This window comes from Brienomyrus brachyistius, unplaced genomic scaffold, assembly GCF_023856365.1.
Source record: "Brienomyrus brachyistius isolate T26 unplaced genomic scaffold, BBRACH_0.4 scaffold35, whole genome shotgun sequence".
Lineage (NCBI taxonomy): Eukaryota > Metazoa > Chordata > Actinopteri > Osteoglossiformes > Mormyridae > Brienomyrus > Brienomyrus brachyistius.
The window spans coordinates 3,883,325-3,905,572 of NW_026042310.1; the positions used below are offsets into that span (position 1 = coordinate 3,883,325).

The following is a 22,248-nucleotide window of genomic DNA, read 5'->3' on the forward strand; positions in this document are numbered from 1 at the left end:
ATTAATCAGCTGCCTTGCGTTGTAATATTTACCATATAAATGTGTCAGTACAGCATACGCTTGCGTGCCTTAATGATATTACACTGACGTGGCTCGGATATCCGCCCCCAGTCTATTTTAGTTTTTATTATTTTTAGATATTATTTTGCTGCCGGATAACAGCCCTTGTCCAGACTATAAGCCGTCAGCGTCCTCTTCCTGAAACGTGGCAAAGACCCGGACTCTCCCTTTCAAAACGTGCCGAACCCGGTCCGAGATCGGAAGCGCCGGCGGAACCGGTCCGGTCCTTTATATTCGGCTTTATATGGAGTGTTCTTCCTCATTTTTTGGGAGGGACTCGTTTTTTTCCCTCGTTGGCTTTAAGGGAGATTAAGGAGTTCTCTTGGGGCGCTGACGGACTGAACGCGCAGTTTCTCCTCGCGTTCAGCGGGATGGCGCCGCGCCGCAGACGGGACGGGGACAGCGGGATTAAGGGCAATGGGGCGGTGGCGCTGCTCCTGCTCGTTATTTGCGCCGTTTCCCGCAGCACAGATGCCCAGGAGCAGAGGGCCCCCGTGCCAGGTGCGCGTCCCCGCGTCTCAGCTTTTCGGCGCGTTATAGCGTCTCTGCTGATGCGCAGTTCAACGCAGTATGATTAACACGCATGTGAACATTTACAGCGTTTGGTATAATACTATAAAAATGTTAGTCACTTTTACGGTTGGTATTAGGCTACTTGTCGCTATCTAAGTGTTGTGCACTATATAGATTTACAGGCCTTAAATCTGCGCTGCAAATAATGAACAATCCTTGTAAATGCATTAAATATGCATCTTTTTTGGTCTTTTCCCCCCAGTCGTTAATCGCAAGAGGATTTTTCAGTTTTCTTTCTAAAAATAGACTACATTTTTAAAGCTGATTAAGTTTCGTTTTTCACTGCTTGATTTTTAACCCTATGGTGACCACGCACTGCGTAATGTTCTGCACCTCGGTTCTGTATCTCTATGTTAATATCAAAAACTCCACCTGTGCATTACTTGAACATTAGTGATGGCGTATCTCCATGGAGGGTTTTCAGTTGGCTCCTTCCCCATGCCCAGGAAAGCTTCTTGTCGTCACGGTGGCCACGGAGGAGACGGATGGCTTCAAGAGGTTCTTGCGGACCGCCAGGGAGTTCAACTACACCGTCAAGGTATTTTACCGTGCGTTATTTGCGGTTATGTGCCCTAGGTGCTCAAAACGAAAATGGTGGAGATTTCGTATCATTTTCAACGTGCAAACATTGTGTGTTTTGTGTATAGCACGGTACTGTGCTTGTGTGCGTGTAGGTGCTCGGTTTTGGGGAGGACTGGAAGGGGAAGCCAGGCGGGAGCCACAGGGTCCGCTGGCTGAAGAAGGAGCTGCAGAAGTACAAAGAGCATCCGGAGCTGGTCATCCTTTTCGTGGACAGGTCGGTCTTTCGCCATGCTACAGCGCAAAAATCCCGTTAAAGGCGCTCACGTGCCACAGTTTTTTTTTACGGTGCTATAAAATTTAGTTAAACTGTGACAGCAACCCGCTATGGTTTACAGTAAATTTATATTTTACAAACAACAGTAACTTTAAATAGCAATGTATAAATCAGATACATCGTTTTCTTAAAACAAATTAGGCGTATATTATCGTATAGGCGTATATAGGCGTGTATAAGCGCACAATCCAAGCTTAAATGGACGCTCAAGTGGTCGTAAGGCTCGCAGCATGAAACTTAAAACTGCGTCTCAAACGTGCAAAATTTAACACGAGAAGCCTGCGGCTTTGCATTCTTCTTGCGCTGTTATTTTAGGTCTAATTTTACGTTCCTGTAAATGTTGTTTTCACAACAAACGCTTGCTTCAACCGCAAAGCGCCAGCCTACAATTATGGTCCATGTAGTACTGCTGCCGCCTTTCACGGTTTCACGGTTTAATGAAAACGGACAAAGAGGCGAACTGTAGTTTGATGCAGGCATTCGAGGGTTCCCTCCGCAGATTTTAAAGGAATTGTGCTGAGATTGGAAAATTATTGCCCAGCTGAGTGAAAAATCCTGGTAACATGATTCTATGCAGCCAAAAAGGCATAAATAGCATCAGCATTCACCCTTGTCACTCTGTGCCACCATAAAGTACCCATATTTACCTCTGTCCCCTTCAGCTATGATGTCATCTTCGCCAGCGGCCCCCGCGAGCTCCTCTGGAGGTTCTCCAGAATGCGCCACCGCGTGGTCTTCTCAGCTGATGCTTTCTGCTGGCCCGACCAAAAGCTGGTGACCCAGTACCCGCCTGTCAAGACGGGCCTGCGCTTCCTCAACTCTGGGGGTGGGTGCACAGCGCCAGCTGGGGTTGGAGCGGCCAGAAAGGGCTAACATGCTAACATGACGTCAGTCTTACTGAAGCTATCTTACTGATTTTATGCAATAGGGAGCAAATATCTTAACATGGAAGAAATGATGATGTTATTGATCTCCTTGGGTAGTTTTTACCAAACAGTGCCCGTCTCACTCTCAGAACATGGGGTGAGAGCGTGTCGAGTGATCCAGGAGCAGTTGGGTTTAAGTTCCTAGCTCAAGAGCCCAAGAGTGATACGATTGCTCTGCTTGCCATGGGATCTAAACCCAGAACCTTCCAGACACAGATCCCTAACTCCAGCTGTCCAACGCCTGGTGATCAGTGTCTGGGGGCGGGGCTTCCCTGTGGGTCTCCCCCCTTGCAGGATTCATAGGCCACGTCCAGGAGCTAATCGCCATTGTCCAGCAGTGGAAGAGAAAGGACAATGAAGATGACCAGATGTTCTACACTAAGATCTACCTGGATGAGGTGCAGAGGGTAGGTGTTCTGAGTGGGGGGTGTGATCCACGGTGGGGTGGGGTGTCTTAACATCTGACCCAAGATTCTGGATTAGTGCAGGTGGAATAGAGTAATAATAATAGTAATAATGATGATGATGAATGAAAATCAAGTGGGGGGGGGCAGGCATAACTCGAAGAAAGTAACATGGGTCTGCCTTCCTGTGGACCCACCACCTACGGAGGGAGCCGTGGGGGCTGAATGCAATGTAGATCAGGTGGTGATCAAAGGCAGGGGCTTCAGCGGACTGATCGCCAGCTACCAAAACTGGCTTTAGGTACCTGGAAGGTAACCTCTCTGCTGGGATGGAAGCCTGAGCTGGTGGGGAAGGTAGAGAGATACCAAGTGGATATAGTCGGGGTCACCTCGACGCATGACTCGGTCCACTCTGGAGTTGCCCCTGGTGAGAGGCACCAGGCAGGGGTGGGGCTGTTTATACCCCCACGTTTGGCGCCAGTGTGTTGGAATTTACCCCAGTAGATGAGAGGGTCGCCTGGGGACTGTGACACTTTGTACGTACGTGCCAAACACCAGTTCGGAGTTTCCGGCCTTCTTGGGGGCCTTGGGGGGGGGGGGGGGGGGGGGGGCTAGAAGGTGCCTCTTCTGGGGACTCCATTGTTTTGCTGGGGGACTTTAACGATCACGTGGGTGATGACAGTGAGACCTGGAAGGGTTTGACTGGGAAGAATGGCCGATCGGAGTCCGAGCGGTAATTGGTTATTGGACGTCTCTGCTGAACACAGTTTGTCCATAGTGAACACCATGTTCGAGCAAAAGGGTGTTCATAAGTGCCACATATGTTTTGGACACTTGGGTGAAGAGAGGAGCTGAGCTGTCAACTGATCAACACTGGGTGGTGGGTTGCATCCGATTGGCTGTTACAGGTGCAATGAATGGTGTGCATGTGGTCTAAGGAAGGAAATATTATATAAATAACTAAAACAATAAGAACATGGAGACATGGAGATGGCCTTTCCAACACTGGTAGACCCAAAGGCGAGAGGGTGCTGGGAGCGTCTGGCGGAGGGCTCTGTCCGGGAGATCTTCAACTTAAACTTCCAGCAGAACTTCTCTTCTCTCCTGGGGGAATCAGGGGACATGGGGCCTGAATGGGCCTTGTTCCGGGATTTCGCTGCTCGGACTGGAAAAGGGTGGATTGCCCTCTCCTGGTGGGGGATGGACTGCTGCCTCAAGCTGAGGAATTTACGTATCTCGCGGTCTTGCTCACGAGTGAGGGAAAAAGGGAGCAGGAGATCGACAGACGGATAGGTGCAGCGTTGGCAGTAATGTGGACTCTGTATCGTTCTGTTTTGGTGAAGACAGTAGCTGAGCCAGAAGGCAAAGCTCTCAATTACCAGTCAATCTACATTCCTGCCCTCACCTATGCTCATGAGCTCTGGGTAGTGACTGAAAGAATGAGATTGTGGATACAAGCGGCCAACATGAGTTTCCTCCATAGGGTGTCTGGGCTCAGACATTCCGGAGGGGTTCAAAGTAGAGCTGCTGCTCCTCCAGCATCGAAAGGAGCCAATTGAGGTGGTTTGGGCATCTATGTAGGATGCCTCCTGGATGGCTCCCTGGGGAGGTGTTTCGGGTATGTCCTACAGGGAGGAGACCCCAGGGCAGACCCAGGACATGCTGGAGAGATTATATCTCTCGGCCGGCCTGGGAACACCTTGGTACCCCCCGGAGGAGTTGGAGGAGGTGGCTGATGAGAGGGAGGCTTGGCCATCTCTGCTTAGACTGCTGCCCTCCCGACCTGACCCCAGATAAGCGGTGGATGATGGATGGATGGATGGATGGATGGAAAATCAAAGGAGTTCCAGACCATGCATATATCCATGACTTTTACACTAAAATCTTCAGCTTCAAGGACACTGCTGTCCTGACCTAGTAAGCCCGCAAGTCCAGCAAAAGTCCACCCTGCTCCCAGTTACTGTTCCCGAAAGGATTAAAGACAACCTGCAGTTTATTTTACGCTTTCAGATTAAAAATACATGTTATACAGTCCTGTGCGCGACGGGCACTTTACTGCCATCTCCAGGGTAAGTCAAACTGAGGAATGGCATGTTGTGAAGGCTGATTGTCTGTCTTCCACAGAAAAGCCTAAACATCACTCTGGACCATGGCTCCTACATCTTCCAGAACCTCAACGGCGCCCTCGGTGAGACCCAACCCAAGAGACTGACACTACAGATTCTGTAGAAATGGCGGAAAAGGGACCGATGTACAACTCCCATCCCTTTCATCCCCCCCCCACTGTCTTCCTATCTGCAGAGGAAGTGGTGATGAAGTTTGAAAAGGGGCGGGTCCGAATCAGGAACGTGGCCTATGACACACTTCCCGTCATCGTCCATGGCAACGGCCCCACCAAGGTGGGTGACGGCACACGTTTCAGTTCATTGGACTAATCCTGGGCTGGGAGTGAACTTAACCTGAACAGGGGGCCCTCACTATACTCTGAACTGCAGTTTTCCTTATAAACGATAGCGCTGACTCTGCCCTCTACTGAGGTCTTTGTGTATGCATGTGCGGTCACACAGCTACAGCTTAATTACCTGGGCAATTACATACCGACGGCCTGGACCCACGAGCACGGCTGCGGAATCTGCGACGACGACCTTCTGTACCTTGGCGACGTGCCGGTGAGCGTCCGATGGCACGTTCGCCCGTCTTTGCATTCATGTGTGCGCCTGCCGGTAACCGTGCATTTGACGTGTGACGCGATAGGACGAGGAGCTGCCCATCGTGCAGGTGGGCGTGTTCATCGAGCAGCCCACCCCCTTTCTGGATGAATTCCTGGATAGGCTGGCCACCCAGAGCTACCCTGCCCGCCGGCTCCGGCTCTTCATCCACAACAACGTCAGTAGCCCCGCGCACAGATAAGAGGCAGGCCAGTGGTTTAGTCTCTGCTGTGTCCAATCAGAGGCACCGTAGGCAGGTCTTCGGTGAGTTTTGCCCAATCAGAGGCATCGTGGGCAGGTCTTCGGTGAGTTCTGCCCAATCAGAGGCATCGTGGGCGGGTCCCCAATGAGCCTCCCTCAGTGTCTTTCTGCATCTTTTCCATCCCAGTGTTCCCTCCCTCGCCCCCTGCTCTTCTCCAACTGTCACTGTCACTTTACCCTGTGTCTGTGCTGTGCCACTCTCCGCTCATGCAGTGGGGCTGCCCGTGGTCTGTGCCCATCGGACCTTTTTTAGATGTTCTGTGGACAGTCGTCAGTCGTCCTGCTTAATCATGTTCTCCCTCCATGTTGTTTGGTAATAAGATGATCAAAGTAAAATATCTCTACAAAAGTTTAAAATTTCTGTCCCTCTCGCCTCTCTCCTCTCCCCCTGGCGCTCGCCTGGCTCCTCTGCCCCTCCTGCCCACTCCGCCACCTCAGGTTGTCCATCACGAGCCTCACATGCAGCGATTCTGGCAGCAGCACCGGCACCTGTTCCCTGAGGCCCGGATCGTGGGGCCCGAGGAAAATCTACAGCATGGCCGGGCCAGAACCATGGCCATGTGAGTGTCTGTGTGACCCAGTAAACATGCAGCCAATCACAGTCCAGCTTTGGTGAAACCGATCATGTGATCCTGCATACAGCTAATGATTGGTTAAACCCCCACCATCACATGTGAGTGTTACGCTACTACAAAGGTGACTCGCTTCTCTTCATTGTACACTCCGCTCCTGTCTCCGTGTCCCTCAGGGACTTGTGCCGCCAGGATCCCATGTGTGCCTATTACTTCAGCCTCGACGCCGACGTGGCGTTGGTGAACCCGGATGCCCTGCGGATCCTAATCGAAGAGAATAAGTGAGTTGCCGCGTGGATGGGTGGTAAGCGGTGGGCGGGTCCAGGCTACACAGGCTTTAACGTGGTGGTGGTGGGGGGGGGGCTTCTCTCTCCCTCCAGACCGATCATTGCCCCCATGCTGTCCCGGCACGGGAAGCTGTGGTCCAACTTCTGGGGAGCCCTGAGCAAGGAGGGCTACTACGCGCGCTCGGAGGACTACATCGACATCGTCCAGGGCAAGCGCCTGTGAGTCCCGCCCCCCCCTTCCCCCACCGGACCGCAGCCAGTGGGTACATTCACACAGTGAGTAAGACGCACAGCCGCGTGACAGTGTGAGTCCGGCGGCTTCAGCGGATCGGTGAAGACCCCCTCGCCTTCCCCCCTCAGCGGTGTGTGGAACGTCCCCTACATCAGTCAGGTGTACCTGATCCGAGGAAATACCCTGAGATCCCGACTGAAGGAGATCAGCCTGTACTCACAGAAGGATCAGGATATCGATATGGCCTTCTGCAGGGCGGTGAGGGAGCAGGTCAGTCTCTCTGTCTGCATGTGTCTGCATGTGTCTGTCTATGTCTGCGGGAAATTTAGAGTATCACTGAAAGTAACTCTCTGCCCTTCTTCCTCTGTCTGTCTGTCTGTCTGCCTCTCTCTCTGTCTGTCTGCCTCTCTCTCTGTCTGTCTGCCTCTCTCTCTGTCTGTCTGTCTGCTTATCTGTCTGTCTGCTTCTCTGTCTGTCTGCCTCTCTCTCTCTGCCTGTTTTCTTGCCTCTCTCTCTGTATCTGCCTGCTCTTTCTCCTTCACCTTCGTCTCTCAGGGTGTCTTCATGTTTGTTTCAAACCGTGACAGCTTTGGCCGCCTCATCTCCAGCGCCAGCTACAACAGCAGCCTCCTCCACCCCGACATGTGGCAGATGTTCGACAATCCCATGGTAAAGTCATGTAGGCTCACTATCAAAGAGACCACCATCACTGCTGTTACAGTAAAAGAGACCGCCCTCACTCGTCACAGTGATAGACCACCCTCGCTCCTGTTAGTGATATACCTCCCTCGTCCCTGTCACTGTAAAAGACTGCCCTCACTCCTATTGCTGAAATAGACTGCCCTCGCATCTGTTTTTGTAATACATGCCTATCCCTGTCATAATGATAGAAATCGTCCTTGCTCCCATTACAATAATAAATTCCCTTTGACTCTGTCACAGTAATAGAGACCACCCTCATTCCTGTTACAATAATAGAGACCACCCTCACTCCTGTTACAGTAATAGAGACCATCCTTGCTGGTCTTCTACCAGATAATATCCTGTGGTTTGAATTTTCTCTCATTTATAGGACTGGGAGGAAAAATATATCCATGAAAACTACTCTGAAATCTTAGAGGATGGAAGCAGTATTGTGGAAGAGGTATGAAAAATGTAGTAATCCCAAAAGTGTGGGAAGAAAGGGAGGAGTTCCACCTTGTTGTGCATCTCACCCTCTCCTTGCTACTAAATAACTACCTTTCTTCCCGTGTGTGTGTAATAAATATATATATATATATATACATTCCACCAGGACCACTGTACCATATACAGCAGTGACAGGAGGTGGGTTTTCAAGTGCAAAACATAGGACAGGGCTGGACAGGGGTTTATGTACATAGTGCAATGTGACTGTAAACATTAATATAGCAGCATGAAGGGTGTGGAGTAAATACATCATAAATAAGTGTGATGACCCCACCCCCATACCCGCGATTCCCCCCTACAACTAACACCCTGACCATAACATCCCTACCGCCACCTGCCCCTCTGTCCCAGCCGTGCCCAGATGTGTACTGGTTTCCAGTCTTCTCCAGCAAGCTGTGCGACGAGCTGGTGGAGACCATGGAGAGCTTCAGCCAGTGGTCGCGAGAAGGCCACAAGGTAAAGAGCACGCTCAGTCTGGTCTGGGGGTGTGGATCATTCTTCCCTGGGGGGGGTGGGTAATGGACAGGGGCGGGGCGGTGAACGTGGGAATGAGGTGAACGGCTCGCACACTCCCCACGCCCCGTTTGTGAGGCAGGATGTGAGGCTGGCGGGGGGGTCATGAGAAGGTGCCCACGGCGGGCATCCATATGAACCAGATCGGCTTCGAGAAGCAGTGGCTCTACTTCCTTCAGAAGTACATCGCCCCGGTTGTGGAGAAGATCTACCCTGGCTACTACACCAGGGTAAGATTACTCAGACGTTACTCTGGTATTACTCAGACATTGCTCAGACTTTCCTCGGATGTTGCATTGTTTTATCCGACGTAACGTAAATCGTCTCAACTCGTCATAGCTCAGTTTGGTATTTCTAACAGTTTCAGCCAAATTAACTCAATATTTACACACGACCGTTCTGCTGTACTGATAAGCAGTTTGAGCCGTAGCTGTTGTCTTCTGTGATTTGATCCAGCAAGCTCTGCATGACACCAGTCCTTAATCAGTAATGACACAGTAAGCCGGTCTTATCAGTAAACAGCCTGTTGTGTGTGTAGGAAGTACAGGCCTCTTATTACACGGATTGTGGTTCTGTGTCGGTGCGAGTCTGTGGGTTCTGGGAGCTCCACTGGAGCAGGTTGATGACCCCCCCCCCCCCCACACCTCCCCAGGCACGGGCCGTGATGAACTTTGTGGTCCGGTACCGGCCAGATGAGCAGCCGTCTCTGCAGCCATACCAAGACTCCTCCACGTTCATCATCAACATCGCGCTCAACAGTGAGGGGGTGGACTATCAGGTACAGCCCAGAGGGGTAGGGGGCCTAAATTAGCCCCAACTGGAGCACTCGCCTTTACTGCACTTTCAAACCGACTTTTCAGAGACTAATCAACTTGTTTACTCGCAAAGAATATCAACAGAAATGTCCTAGCAGTTACCTTCAAGTGACAAACACATTTAACAGTAATAATAATAGCTGATACTTCATTGATCTCCTTTACGCCTCCCCCCAACTTGCTCTCTGTAGGTGAGACCAAGCTGATCGCGAAGGGCAGCCACCCATAGGGGCGCCCAGAGAGTCTGGGGTTAAGGGCCCTGCTGAAATGCCAGCAGATATAGCAATGTTAGTTTCCTTAACTACTATGCCACCTGCTGGTCTGTTTGTTATATACCCTACATCTTTTATAGATTACCTGCAAATTCCCTTATTGTTTGAATAAGCCAGGTATCAGCTTCGTTAAATGTTAATGTTTATTAATGAATTCCTGGAAGATGACAAAATAAAACTGGCCTGTAAGGGGCAGTGTTGAGCAAGCGGGTCGCATGAGCCGGTTGGTTATCCACTATTGGTGTGTTTCTCCCAGGGGGGCGGCTGTCGCTTCCTGCGGTATGACTGCAGGGTGGAGGCCCCCAGCAAGGGCTGGTCCTTGATACATCCAGGCCGCCTGACACACTACCCCGAAGGGCTGCCCACCACCCAGGGCACGCGGTACATCATGATGTCGTTCATCGACCCCTAGGTCTTAGGGGATTCTGTATGTGGAGGGGGGGGGAGTCTGGAGCAGGTTCCAGACTCAGGTGAGGAGTTTGAGGGTCTGGCCTTCTGAACAGAGACTCTGTGGTACGGTTTACACTGTCGGTTTTAACGGTACACAGACTCGAGGGTTGAAGTGGATGTGCGAATGGAAAATAGCACCAAGTTTCATGGCTGTGAATAATTTACAGACCAGATCACTGTCTTACCGGTAAAAGTCAGATGACGTTTTCTGTCCAAACTGCGATTTTAATTGAACAGCTGTACCCAGCAGCCTGCACTTCCTGAAGACGACCATTGTGCTGTGTGTCGCCTCAGGGAGAGTGAGGGAACATTAAAATCAGCAGCAACCCCCATTTTTCATGTTTAAATTATCCAAACACCTGTACCTAATAAGGTAGTTTTTAATTTCCCAACACGTAATCAAGACCATTCCAACTGCTTCGGAGTTCTGTACACGTTTCATCTCTTTGTATTTTCGAAATTCGCTGCCTGCATGTGCCGTGTCCCATGTGCAGTATTGTACAGCAGGTGTTCAATTTGTTTTTAACACTTGGGTGGGTTAAATAAAAGCTTCTTTAAACTGTGTTGTTTGGTGATGGCTTCCTCTGCAGAGAGAGAGAGAGAGAGAGAGAGCGAGCGAGCGAGCGAGCGAAAATTAGCGCTTCGCTCAGTTTGTGTTGCCCCGTGCGAGCTGCATGTCTGTGATTTAAACACCAAGGGCCAGAGCAAAGTTGGTAGGTAAACATTGTAACTGAGTTCCAGGACAGAACAGTCACCTTCTGAACTCCCCTGTCGCATTCTGAACTACAAATGACCTCCACAAAGCTTCAGAATTAAAATAGCTGATTGACATAATAAAATAATTATGTACGTATGTGAATATTTTTTTATTCCCTGATGCAATATTATGTCTCTTCTTGGGACTTGAACTTGCAGCTCATTGATTAAAAGCCGGGTCCTTGGCTGCATCGTGACCTTCTGTACCGACTTGGAAATTTTTATGTACGCGCTTGTTTTCAATCTATTTCCTCCTGGGTGCATTTACCGAGCGTTTAATGACCTGATGAGTAGGAGCGCCACCTGCTGTGAGAGAACGCAAAGTGCACAGGCGGTTCTGTTCGCAATTGATTGAGACAAGCGTCACGTATTCGCTCGAAAAGCGTTCTATAATTATAAATATATAAATATCTGGGTCACACACAGTCGATAAGAACGTCATGCACAAAAATAACTCAATTTCCGCCTATTTTCAGTACTACTTAGTTAATACACCGTGTTCCAGCAAATAATGTTGCGGAAACCGCACTGCTGAAGGCTAAGTTAAACGGAAACGCGCTTTTTAATTTGTTCGGACTGCCCACCTGCGGCCGCCGTAGAAACCTTCCCCGAAAATGGTGGAGAAGAAGACATCGGGTATGGCGTTCTAAATCTTTCAAACAAATGCGACGTTTGTTGGGTTTGTTCGTGGTCGAAATATTGAAAGGATACGTTTTAAAACACTAAATACTTAAAAGTATTTTTTTTTGCTTCCAACTCAATGCGATAGGCTATAGAAATGTATTTAGTCGCTGCTTGGGGTGTGATGTTGTGATACGTGTTTGTGCCATGTTTAAGTTACGAAATAATGCCAAATTTAGCATGACGCACGAGAGTCATCAAAGATTAACTGGTACTGTAATTATTACAGTAACTGTGTGGTACTTGCAGTCGGTGCGGTTAAGCTGGAGGTGCGGATTGTACTGGGAATAGAGATGATTTCGCTCACGGATCACTGAGCACTACGCTGCTTCTGCATCAGGATGCGGTCAGCCTGGGCTGTGACCCTGTCTGAATGTGCCCTTCCCCTGAGGCCGGTCGGTTTACTGTGTCATTTCGGGTTCATTTTTATTTGTACTCCCCCCCCCCCCCCAGTCCGCTCGCAGGACCCTGGCCAGCGGCGCGTGCTCGACCGCGCCACGCGCCAGCGCCGCCTCAGCCGGCAGCTGGAAGCCTTGGAGAAGGACAACTTCCAGGACGACCCGCATGCCAGCCTGCCGCAGCTGGCCAAGCGGCTACCGCAGTTTGACGACAACAACGAGTCAGGTGCGTCTGGCCTCACAGGCATTGGCTAGGGGCACGCTCTGATTGCAATCTGACACATCTCCTACATCCCCACCCTCTCTTTCTGCTTAGGTAAAAAGAGAAAGAAGACTCGTGGAGATCACTTCAAGCTGAGGTTCAGGAAGAACTTCCAAGCCTTGCTGGAGGAGGAGGTGAGAGATGGAGCAACCCTGCAGAGCCCCTCAATCTCCCAACTCTCCTCCTTGCCTGAGTCTCCATGTCCCCCGACCTGCCTCTCACACTCCACTCCCACCCCCCAGAACCTGAGCGTGAGTGAGGGTCCCAACTACCTGACTGCATGTGCGGAGCCCTCCAAGCTGCCTCAGCGCCACTTCTGCACCGTGTGTGGCTTCCCGTCGTCCTACACCTGCGTGTCCTGTGGGGCGCGCTATTGCTGCGTTCGCTGCCAGGGCACACACCAGGAGACCAGGTACCGGCCGAGCCCAGACGTTTAAAATCTCACAGTCCGCTAACCCATCGTGAACTGCTGGTGAGATCAGGACAGTTGGGAGTATGTGTTACGTTAAGCTGTAATCAGCACTTTTTCGGGCGCCTTGTGTTCCTGTAGCTATTATTGACACCGCCGAGATTTGTGGGTAATTGAGTCTGGAGGTCACACGTGAGGGGACGCCGCACGCTTGCTCTGTTTTCTCAGTAAAACGATGTTAGTTTAATCTGTGATTCTCCACCTCTGTCTTGGTTCACGTGGCGACCAATTAGAGCAGAGGTATTCAAACTGTGGGGCGTGGGGAATTGCGGGTGGGGGTGGGGCACTGGAGAGAAACAAAAAAGAGGACACCTGTGGGGGGGGGTTGAGCTGGGGGCAGCTCTAATTCAAAATCAGAAATATAAATAATAATGTGAATGCGTTATACGGTTGTACAGAATTATATGATGCTGACAAATTAAAATAATTAAAATACTGAATACCAGGTACTGAATATGACCATTTCCAGGAAAGTTGGGATGCTGTGTAGATTGTAAATAAAAACTGTGCAGTGATGTACAAATCACATAAACCCATATTTACCTGAAAATAGGATTGACAGCATATCAAATATGTGCAACATTTTTCTTAAAATTGTTGCATTATTTCATGCATATAGAAACACTGCATCTCTGGGCGGTTCTTTTCAAACCCAATCACCTTACCGAGCAGCTGCCAATTAACCTAATTAGTTGGAAGACATTCAACCGGGAGTTTTGTTTTAACATTACGCAGCTTTTCCAGGCTTTTGTTGCTCCTGTCCCAACTTTTTTTAAACGTGTCGCTGGCATCAAATGCAAATTGAGCATGTATTTGCATAAAAGTTTTTTTTTCTTCAGTTTCAACATTTGATGTTTTCAGTTCTGTTTTCAATTAAACATGAGTTTGTGTGATCTCCAAATCGTTGCATTCTGTTTTCATTTGCTTTTTACATGACATCCCAATCTCTATGGAAACAGGATCGTGCTCATGCTCGTTTTTCGAAAACGGGACTTCTAGCTGCCAGTAGCCTTGAAGGGAAACGCGATGGCAAAGCAACATCTAAAACGAAGGAAGGGAAAATATGATGGCCGCATATCTGGAATATGGTTTTGTGTGTCTGTGTGTGTTTTTTTTTTTGGGGAGGGTAGGAACAGTGTAGGAACAGCGGTCTGTTTTATGAGTATGGCGGTAAGAAGAGTTGATCAGCTCAGATTCCCCTTTTGCTGGCATGTAGCTCTGTCCATGTGGCTCACTCATGGTTCCTGTGTCCATAACAGGTGCCTCAAATGGACGCTATGAGGACGTGGCGTGGGCTGAGGCAGCCCCCGGGTGTGGGATAGCTAAACCCCCCCCCCCCAAACCACCACCAGGGGCCCTAACCGCTGCAGCACAAGAAAGTTCCGGAAACGAACAGAAGGGCCAGCTCCTGCATGCACCTGCTGCTGGATGAAGGCCAGAGGAGGTCAGCCAAAGGAGATGGGCGTGTTTGGCCACCAGAGGGAGCCACTGAGGGAATCCCTGGAGAGACTTTATTTTAGCCAAGATGATCTTATTTAACTGCCACCATTTTAACTGATGTCAGTTGTTAGCAGTTTTAACACCATTTGCCCATGTTTGTAGTGCATTTTAAATATTAATTGGTTAAGTCCTGTACCTCATGGGTGATCTGATAATGCGTCGGCTTGTGGAAACTCGCCAGGCTGTTGGATTTGTGTTTCCGATCCATTCACAAGTTGGAACGAGTTGGAAATCCTGGTGTGAAACCGGACCCTGTTTTAAACATCGAAGTCGGAGGATTTATGAGTCGAATCTGTTATTTGGTCGTCAATCAGGACGACACGTTGGCTGTGAGATCATTTGAGCCGAGGGGCCTTTGGCTGCATCAGGTTGTCCAAGTCTGGCCATAATGGTGAAAAATACCTGCAATGATGACACATCGGGGGGGGGGGGGGGGCAGAGAGGGAACACGCTGCTATTTTTCTGCCCGAACATGCAAATGGCATTATTTTCTGCTTTATGCTCATTTTAATAATAATGCTGCTCTCCAAAATCGCATGTTGATGCAAATGTTAATTTGGTAAATAAAACACATTCGAAATATGCGTGTGTGTAATATCCAGACGGAAGCAGACCTTTGAATGTGCTTCTAATGTAGTTTCTCATTCTGTAATATTCACAGAATATATTTTAGTTTCGATCAGAATGTTGTGCCGTGCGGCGCAGAGTGCGAGATGTCTGGGTTTTGTTTTCGGTCTTGCAAGGTTATTTGTGAATGATTGCTTATACTTAAAATAATAGTCCTGATTGGCCCATTGGCCTTGACATTGTACTTTTTGTGCCACCATTTTACATTTAAAATTTAAACAGACATTTTGCCTAAAGCTTTTACAGCGTACAACTCACTAGAATTCTTGCCAGACCTAATTTACTCATTTTTTTTTACCTTAATAATTATAAGCTGAGTAAATTATTATTCTGAGTAAAGGGCCCCAGGATGAAGAAATGATAGAAATGAGGACAATAACTGTGCAGTTCTTTATGTTCTTATGATGATGTAAGCCCCTCCCTCTTACAGTGTATGAATGATCTATTGGTCAGTGGGAGATTGTGGGCGGGGCCAGACAGCCCAACTCGTGCTCCACTCAGATGTGAACATTCCTCTGTATTCCATATGGTATATGACTCCCGGGGGCTTTAGACTTTCAAACAACAGCTCTTGCACCAAGGACTGGAAATTAGTTGATCAGAACCTCGTTGACCTGAACAAAATAGGTGAAACAGTGGCACCCAGTGGCAGAATCAGTGAACTGCAATATGTGATCAATAGGAATATTTTTATTAGATTTCTAAACAGTCTTTCAGCCATATTGGTTGTGGTTTTGTATTGCTGGTGCCTCCTGGTTGGGACTCATCTGGCTGGTGCCCATCTGCTGGGCCGGAGCACCGTTTCCGCTACGGTTGCTCCCTTTTCCACTGCAGCGTTCAGCGAACGGCTAGATGATGTGGAGGTCATGTGACTCTGACAGGCCACAGCTGACCTTATGTTCGTGGAAGAGCTTGGTGAGGGCCTCCATGTAGAGGCTGTGGTAGTGGTCCACCATCTCCTTAGGGGTGAGGGCCGCTTGGGCACAGGGATTGGGCCCCCCACTGGGGAAGAGCAGCCAGGGTTAGGGAGGGTAAATGAATAGACGACAGTGCTACTTGAGGCCTGTGTCGCAGTAATCCCCCCCCCCCCCCCCCAGGCAAGCGGCAGGATACTGACCCACGGTGGTGACAGGCCTCCTGTAGGGCACGAGGCCCCAGCTCTGGCCCATGAAGAGGCAGGGGGCAAAGCCTATGAGCTTCTTGAAGGTCGTCTGCAGGCTGCGGGCCATGCTGCCCTCAGGGAAGACCACCTGCTTGAAGAGCTCAGTCTCTCCAAAGGAGTACACTGGCACCAGATCAGCCCTGGGGGGGGGGGGGGGGCGAGGGGAGGAGGCAGCGATTCAAGGATAATAGCTTTTAAATGTTGATGTAGCGTTAGTGTAACGTTGTTGGTTAAGGTTGCTGGTGTAACCTTGGTGTAATGCTGTTGGGTTAACGTCATTGATGTAATGTCATTGGTGTAACATTGTTGGGTTAACGTCATTGATGTAATGACATTGGTGTAACATTGTTGGGTTAACGTCATTGATGTAATGTCATTGGTGTATCATTGACGGGTTAACGTCATTGATGAAATGTCATTGGTGTAGCATTGAAGGGTTAACGTCATTGATGAAATGTCATTGGTGTAGCATTGACGGGTTAACGTCATTGATGTAATGTCGTTGGTGTGACATTGTTGTGTTAACGTCATTGATGTAATGTCATTGGTGTAACATTGACGGGTTAACGTCATTGATGTAATGTCATTGGTGTAACATTGATGGGTTAACGTCATTGATGTAATGTCATTGGTGTAGCATTGTTGAGTTAACGTCATTAAAGTATTGCTGTTGTGTAACATCATTGGGTTGATGTCATAGAGCTAGCGCAGTCGGGTTCATGTAGCCCTCACCCGTATTCCAGGGCCAGCCGGACAAAGCCTTTCCTCTGCTTCATGACCACAACATTGATCCCTGGAGCAGAGTCCAGTGACTCAGCAGCACCCCCTGTCACTATCACCACGGCATTCCCTTTGCCACGCCTGGTGAGGAGGTGCTCTAGGCTGGGCTTGCTCACGGGGCACATGCCTGCATGGGAGGGAGGTAGGAAGAGAGGAGAGGGCAGCGACAGGGGGATTGAAGGAATCAGGATGAGCAGGTTGGCATGGAGATCTCACTCTCCCGTTTGTATAGTTTGTCTTTTTTAATTTGGGAGGGAGAATGTTTGGTCTTTTTTGCACACCCTTCAGACTCGAGATTAACTGCAGATCCCCTGCAGATCTGACCCAGAAGCCATCCCTCACCTGCACACATCAGGTAGTCCCGGAAGATTGGAAGGCGGAAAAGCCCGGCCAAGATGGCCAGGTTAGCCCGCAGGCCTGGGAAGGCTTTGGAGAATCCGCCATATCCAGTGCTGAAGCTGCAGAAGGCCCCCACACACATAATACCATGGGGATGGGAGCCCAGGATGTAGTTCTTACTGGGGCTCAGTTCTGTGGTCTTCACCAGCTTGTTTTTTTTTTTTTTTTAGGGGGGAGGGGGGGTGGTTAGCATGAATCAGAAATGTATCAGGGAGGCGTGGGAGAGATTAAGGGCATAAGATTAAGAGAAGGAGCAAGACAAACAGAATAGAAAGAGTTTAGGGAATGGTCATGTGATTACCAGTGATCACATGGTGATCAAAAGACACGCCCTTTCTACCAGCCGCCGCCCATCTTGGGTTACCTTCACGGGGAAGTAGTTCTTAAAGTGTCTCCACACGGGCCAGTTTCGCACCCAGTCACTCTGTCTGCTCCCTGGTGGACCCAGAAGGCATAGCACGTCAAACACACTGATTTCTTCATTTTCGTGCTATTTTTGCGGTAATTCATTGATCCCCCATGGGAATATTGTGTTTTCGCCTATCAAGTTTTGCTCCCCATGAGACAGCAAGTTCGGAGGGGGTGCACAGCACAGGCTGAGACAGCGTGCAGCATCCTTGGAGCTCAAGGGCCCAAGACACCAGGCTACTGACCCTGCTGTTTACAACAGCAACCATTCAGTCACATACACAGAATGGCATCTTGCTCAGTGACAGTGCTGTGCTTAGCAGGGAGATGATGGAGACCTTTATGAAGCTATGAGCAGAAAGCCGTAGACTGATAAGTTGGGGCTTGAATGGAATTCTAGGGATCAGGGATTTGTATATGTGTGACAGTCAATGTCTAGGCACAGGAGACAGGATGAGAGAGAGAGAGAGAGAGAGAGAGGGTCACCTACCTCTTTCTGGGGTGCTCCAGTCCAGCACCATCCATAGCAGGTAGGCAGTGGGGAGGAGCCACAGCGAGGTAAATAGCAGGTAGATGGTCAGTAGGGTGAAGAACGCACCTGAAGAGGTTATGTTAGTAACCCTTGGTGGATTAGCCAGGTGTAAGTCATGCTCAGCAAACCCAACTTGCATAAACTTACACAACTCACAAAGTCTATCCAGATACTATTAATGAACGCTAGTAACAGAAATTAGTCTCGCGACCAAGTACACTTGTGCTCATATGGGTGGGTGTGACACTCACCCATAAACAAGAAGGTCAGAACCCACTGCAGGACACTGACTTTCTGTATAAAGTCTACCCATCCGTCCATCTCTTCAACCTACGGAAAAGGAGAAATTCGCAATAATAAGTGACATACCAGAGGGTCTATCGGTCTTTACGTGTAACGTTCTAGGGGGAGTGATGCGCTTTACCGAGCGATACATTATGCTGACGGGGGGGGGGGGGTAGCCTGGCCCACATAAAAGCGTAACCGAGAAAGGGAGTCGCACCTCTTCAGACCTGGACGTCCGCAAACGCCTCACAGCTGCCATAGACCGATTTCGGACAATGTGGACGTTGTTTTCCTGCCGGCATAAATGACACAGAGACGATAGGTGTCATACATGTTGTAAATGAAATTGATAAAAAAAAAATCTGATAGCTATAATGCGCCGCCACAACCGAATTAATTTGCAATGAAGTGGGACTAGGAATAAAAAAATTAACAATAAAGTGTGTTTTACGTTTAATCACGTGAAGTTGTGTAGTGTTAATTTAATGCGGGGAGATTAACAGAGAAGTTATCGAGTTGGGAACTTTAATCTCTGAATAAGTGAAACAAGAGTGAATATTTCTTAAATAAAATGTTTCGTTTATATAGGATTCCTGAATGGAATAAATACGGTTTGATACAAAAATGATCAATTAGGCTACGTTTTAGAATGATGCGACATTCTAACCACGTCATCTCCGGAAAGCGGCAAATCGGGGATCCTCTTAACTAATTCCAGATGAATATATTTCCGTAAAAATTTTAAATAGAATTTGCCACTAAGTAACTTTTATGACTGCATTTGAAATAAATTGTTCTGATCATTGTGCTATTAAAGCAGAGCAGGGCAAAGTGTTCAGACTAGATACAGTTAATCATTACTGGACATCAGCTCGCACGGTTGAGTAAATTATTGCCGCTCGGTGAGGATCTCTTAAATGCGAGTAGTAAGAGTTGTCATTGAGGTCAGTGAGGTTTTTGTCGTTACCTGTCACCTTCCAGTTCTGAATGGTTCCTCCGATTTGGGTGTCCTGTGCCCCTGGACTCGCCAGAGATTTCCCAATTCACTCCCGGGTCAGAAACGTTTCGTGTCTGTACCAAGCGCCCTTTGCTCGGACCAACCGGGCTGAAGATAACGATCGCTTGATATACTGAACCAGCGGAATAACCGCAGACGGTCAATGTCAAGAATAACTCTGCAGAGTCGAACATCCTCACCAAACTAAACATAATCTAGCGAGTTTTTCTATTCCAACAAACGGGGCATTTATTTAAACCAGCGTTAGAAATAAAGGCTAATGACGGCGGTGACTCGGTGGCATAACTTCGGTAAGATTAGACCTCCTTCTTCACCTTGTCAACCCAGGTTAAACCAGTGCGGTTTTAAAAAGGGCAGCCTGTTTATCTATTGTCACCTGCTCTGCATCTGACATAATTATTCACGTGCGTGGGTTTCTGGATTCAGGTCGAGTAAATATTGTTATTCAGTATACCATACGGCTTGCCCAGTTACGGTCGCCGTGACCCATAGCGGCTCATGACCCTGGCAGCCTAAGAAGTGTCGGAACAAAGTTTTCTGGGTCAGTTACACCCACCCACCCACTTACCCACCCCCCCCCAACACACATACACACACACACACACACACACACACGCGTATCTTTATGGGGGACTCTCCATTCATTTTCGATGGGTCCTAACCTTAACCATAAGTAACCAAACTAAATACGAGGCTTTAGGCATTCTTAGTTTTCTCATTGTATCCATAGATCATTCTAGGGACCTAAAATGGTCCCCACAACGTCAAAAATAACAGGTTTTTATCACAATGTAATATGCACCTAATCCAAATACACATACGCACGCACGCGCACACACAGCCGTCCATCGCCTTTTGCTATGAAAGTGAAGAAAAACCCCGATAACACAGTGTCCCTGGGGGGCACTCTCGCCCGCCCAGGACTCCCTCAGTACTCCATATCTGAAATCAAGGGAAGCGTCCAGCATTTTAGACATCGCGTTTTTAATATTTAACATCGCATATACAAAACGACTGGATGTTTTCCTCATGACAACTGTTGATTAAATAACCGTGTTACTATGGGGTTATCACGCTACAATGTTGGAGTATTATATTACTTTGTTTGAGACAGTGACACACCGAAGTCAACACACACTAGCCGCAAGTTATTGACCTGCTATTGACCTCACCACCGCTAACTGCTGGTATTTCACATACCTCAATAAAAATAAAGTCTCTTGTTTCCTCCCAAATCATAAAATAACGAAGAAAAACTAAACATGTAATAAACTTTCCATGATATACGTTTCAAACTGTAGCCTATAATAAAAACACCAAACCTGATACTGAGTGTATATATGTTAATTATGTGTTTACGTAAAATGACCAGCCTAAATCCGACGAGTATACAGGGTGCACGAAAACATAACCCACAAAATGCCTTCAGGGGCATAAGTGATGGAGCGGAAGCAGGTAAACCCTGGTCAGTTATCGCATTTCACAGAAAAAGACGACACAGGGAGAATAAAAATTAAACTGTTTATACAGCTGTGCGTGTATGTATATATATATATATATATATATATTATATATATATATATAATATATATATATATATATATATATATATATATATATAATAGACGGTGTTACAGTAGCGTAACTGCGAATGACACAAGGCAGATAGAGGGCAGCAAAAAATTGGGATAGGAAGGACTGGGATTTAATGGCGGCAGTGCTGAACTAGTCGCCCCAATAAAATAAACCTTCATGCAAATCCAGCGCTAAAATGAAGCGCTTTGCTATTTTGCGCTAACCTCACTAATCCTAAAGCGCACTGTCGGTGTCTGTCAGCCGTGTGTGCTTTAATGGGTATGGGAATGTGTGAGTGTCTATGCGGGGGTGTGGGTCTAAATTTGGACGTATGTCTCAGTTTGTCTGCGGCTGTTTGCGTGTAACTGTATGTCTGAGTGGATGAGCGTTTTCATGGCGTGTCTTTGTACCTAGTTTATTGTCAAAGCGTCTTATCCCGGTGATTATGCGTGTCAAGGGTCGGGGGTTAAATAAAACGCTTCATTGCGCTCGTCGTGTGTTTTTTGCGTGGATCATGTGTTCATTTGCATGAATCGTGTGTTGTTGACACCACGTGTTGGCCTCTTTGTGTTTTTTTTTCCTCCCCCGCCCTCCCGTCTGATCGCATCCCAGCCTCCACAGTGTCATTTCGCCGAATTTCCAGCGGCTTCTCCGGCTCGTCGCGTCCCTCGCTTGAAACGCGGTGTCGTCGATGGCTGTAGAGATGAAGGGACGGACCCCGGGAGCCCGACGCGATCGCCGGCCGCTGACGTCCGTGGCTAGTGCGCTGCCCAAACTGTAAATACCCGAGAGGACGGCGGAGGGGAGGGAGGGAGAGAGGGAAGGAAGGACGGCGCGACAGCGTCAACAAAAGGCACAATATCTACAAAAAATACTTGAAATCGTATGTCCGAGGGCTGGGAATGTCGACCTTTAAAAAGACGGCATCTCATATACGGCAGGACTGGCGGGTATCCGGCGAGGCGCGGCGTGCGGCAGACGCTTTCCGTACCCTCGACAGCAGACGGCTGGCTCCCGAAGAGCAACTCCAATATGAATATTAATAGTACTATTTGAGCCGGCATCGGCCTTATTTATATATTTCAAGTTGCTTTTTTCATTGATTTCCTTTTCACGCTTACGGTGAGGATGTATCGGCTCCCCGGGACACGCCGGCGTGCCCTTTCATTTGTGAATGAGTCTTTAAGGGTATTTTTGTTACGTCGCAATGAAATGCACCACGGATTTGAACCGCAACTCTAACCGGACATTACACCAATCGATGATAAAAAACAGAAAC

At 48.5% G+C, this 22,248-nt stretch overlaps 3 protein-coding genes across 4 annotated transcripts; 2 read left to right on the forward strand and 1 right to left on the reverse strand.

Moving 5' to 3' along the window:
- The first annotated feature begins 125 nt into the window (after window positions 1-125).
- Window positions 126-10,681, forward strand: LOC125721747 (multifunctional procollagen lysine hydroxylase and glycosyltransferase LH3-like). 2 transcript variants are annotated; one of them, XM_048997782.1, is made up of 19 exons: window positions 126-561; window positions 1,080-1,171; window positions 1,308-1,429; window positions 2,152-2,315; window positions 2,710-2,822; window positions 4,944-5,007; window positions 5,121-5,218; window positions 5,387-5,488; window positions 5,574-5,705; window positions 6,227-6,348; window positions 6,537-6,641; window positions 6,741-6,866; window positions 7,008-7,149; window positions 7,435-7,548; window positions 7,952-8,023; window positions 8,419-8,530; window positions 8,671-8,810; window positions 9,233-9,358; window positions 9,924-10,681. In XM_048997782.1, the coding sequence occupies exons 1-19, from the start codon at window positions 432-434 to the stop codon at window positions 10,077-10,079; spliced, it is 2,232 nt and encodes a 743-aa protein (XP_048853739.1). In that variant the 5' UTR covers window positions 126-431; the 3' UTR covers window positions 10,080-10,681. The 2 variants fall into 2 exon arrangements, 1 of the variants encoding a protein (XP_048853739.1); XR_007385962.1 differs by lacking the exon at window positions 9,924-10,681 and having other exon boundaries at window positions 8,419-8,523; window positions 8,663-8,810.
- Window positions 10,682-11,269: 588 nt separating this feature from the next.
- On the forward strand, window positions 11,270-14,763 carry znhit1 (zinc finger, HIT-type containing 1). Its single transcript, XM_048997784.1, has 5 exons — window positions 11,270-11,509; window positions 12,008-12,178; window positions 12,269-12,348; window positions 12,457-12,626; window positions 13,943-14,763. Exons 1-5 carry the CDS (start codon window positions 11,488-11,490, stop codon window positions 13,962-13,964), a joined length of 465 nt encoding a protein of 154 aa, XP_048853741.1. The 5' UTR covers window positions 11,270-11,487; the 3' UTR covers window positions 13,965-14,763.
- Window positions 14,764-15,480: 717 nt separating this feature from the next.
- Window positions 15,481-19,489, reverse strand: mogat3b (monoacylglycerol O-acyltransferase 3b). The gene is given in 10 exon segments (XM_048997783.1): window positions 15,481-15,774; window positions 15,777-15,812; window positions 15,928-16,112; window positions 16,705-16,879; window positions 17,095-17,299; window positions 17,516-17,586; window positions 18,050-18,157; window positions 18,343-18,421; window positions 18,594-18,668; window positions 19,344-19,489. Coding segments are annotated over 9 exon segments (1,017 nt in total). The 5' UTR covers window positions 18,636-18,668; window positions 19,344-19,489; the 3' UTR covers window positions 15,481-15,658.
- Window positions 19,490-22,248: the final 2,759 nt, after the last annotated feature.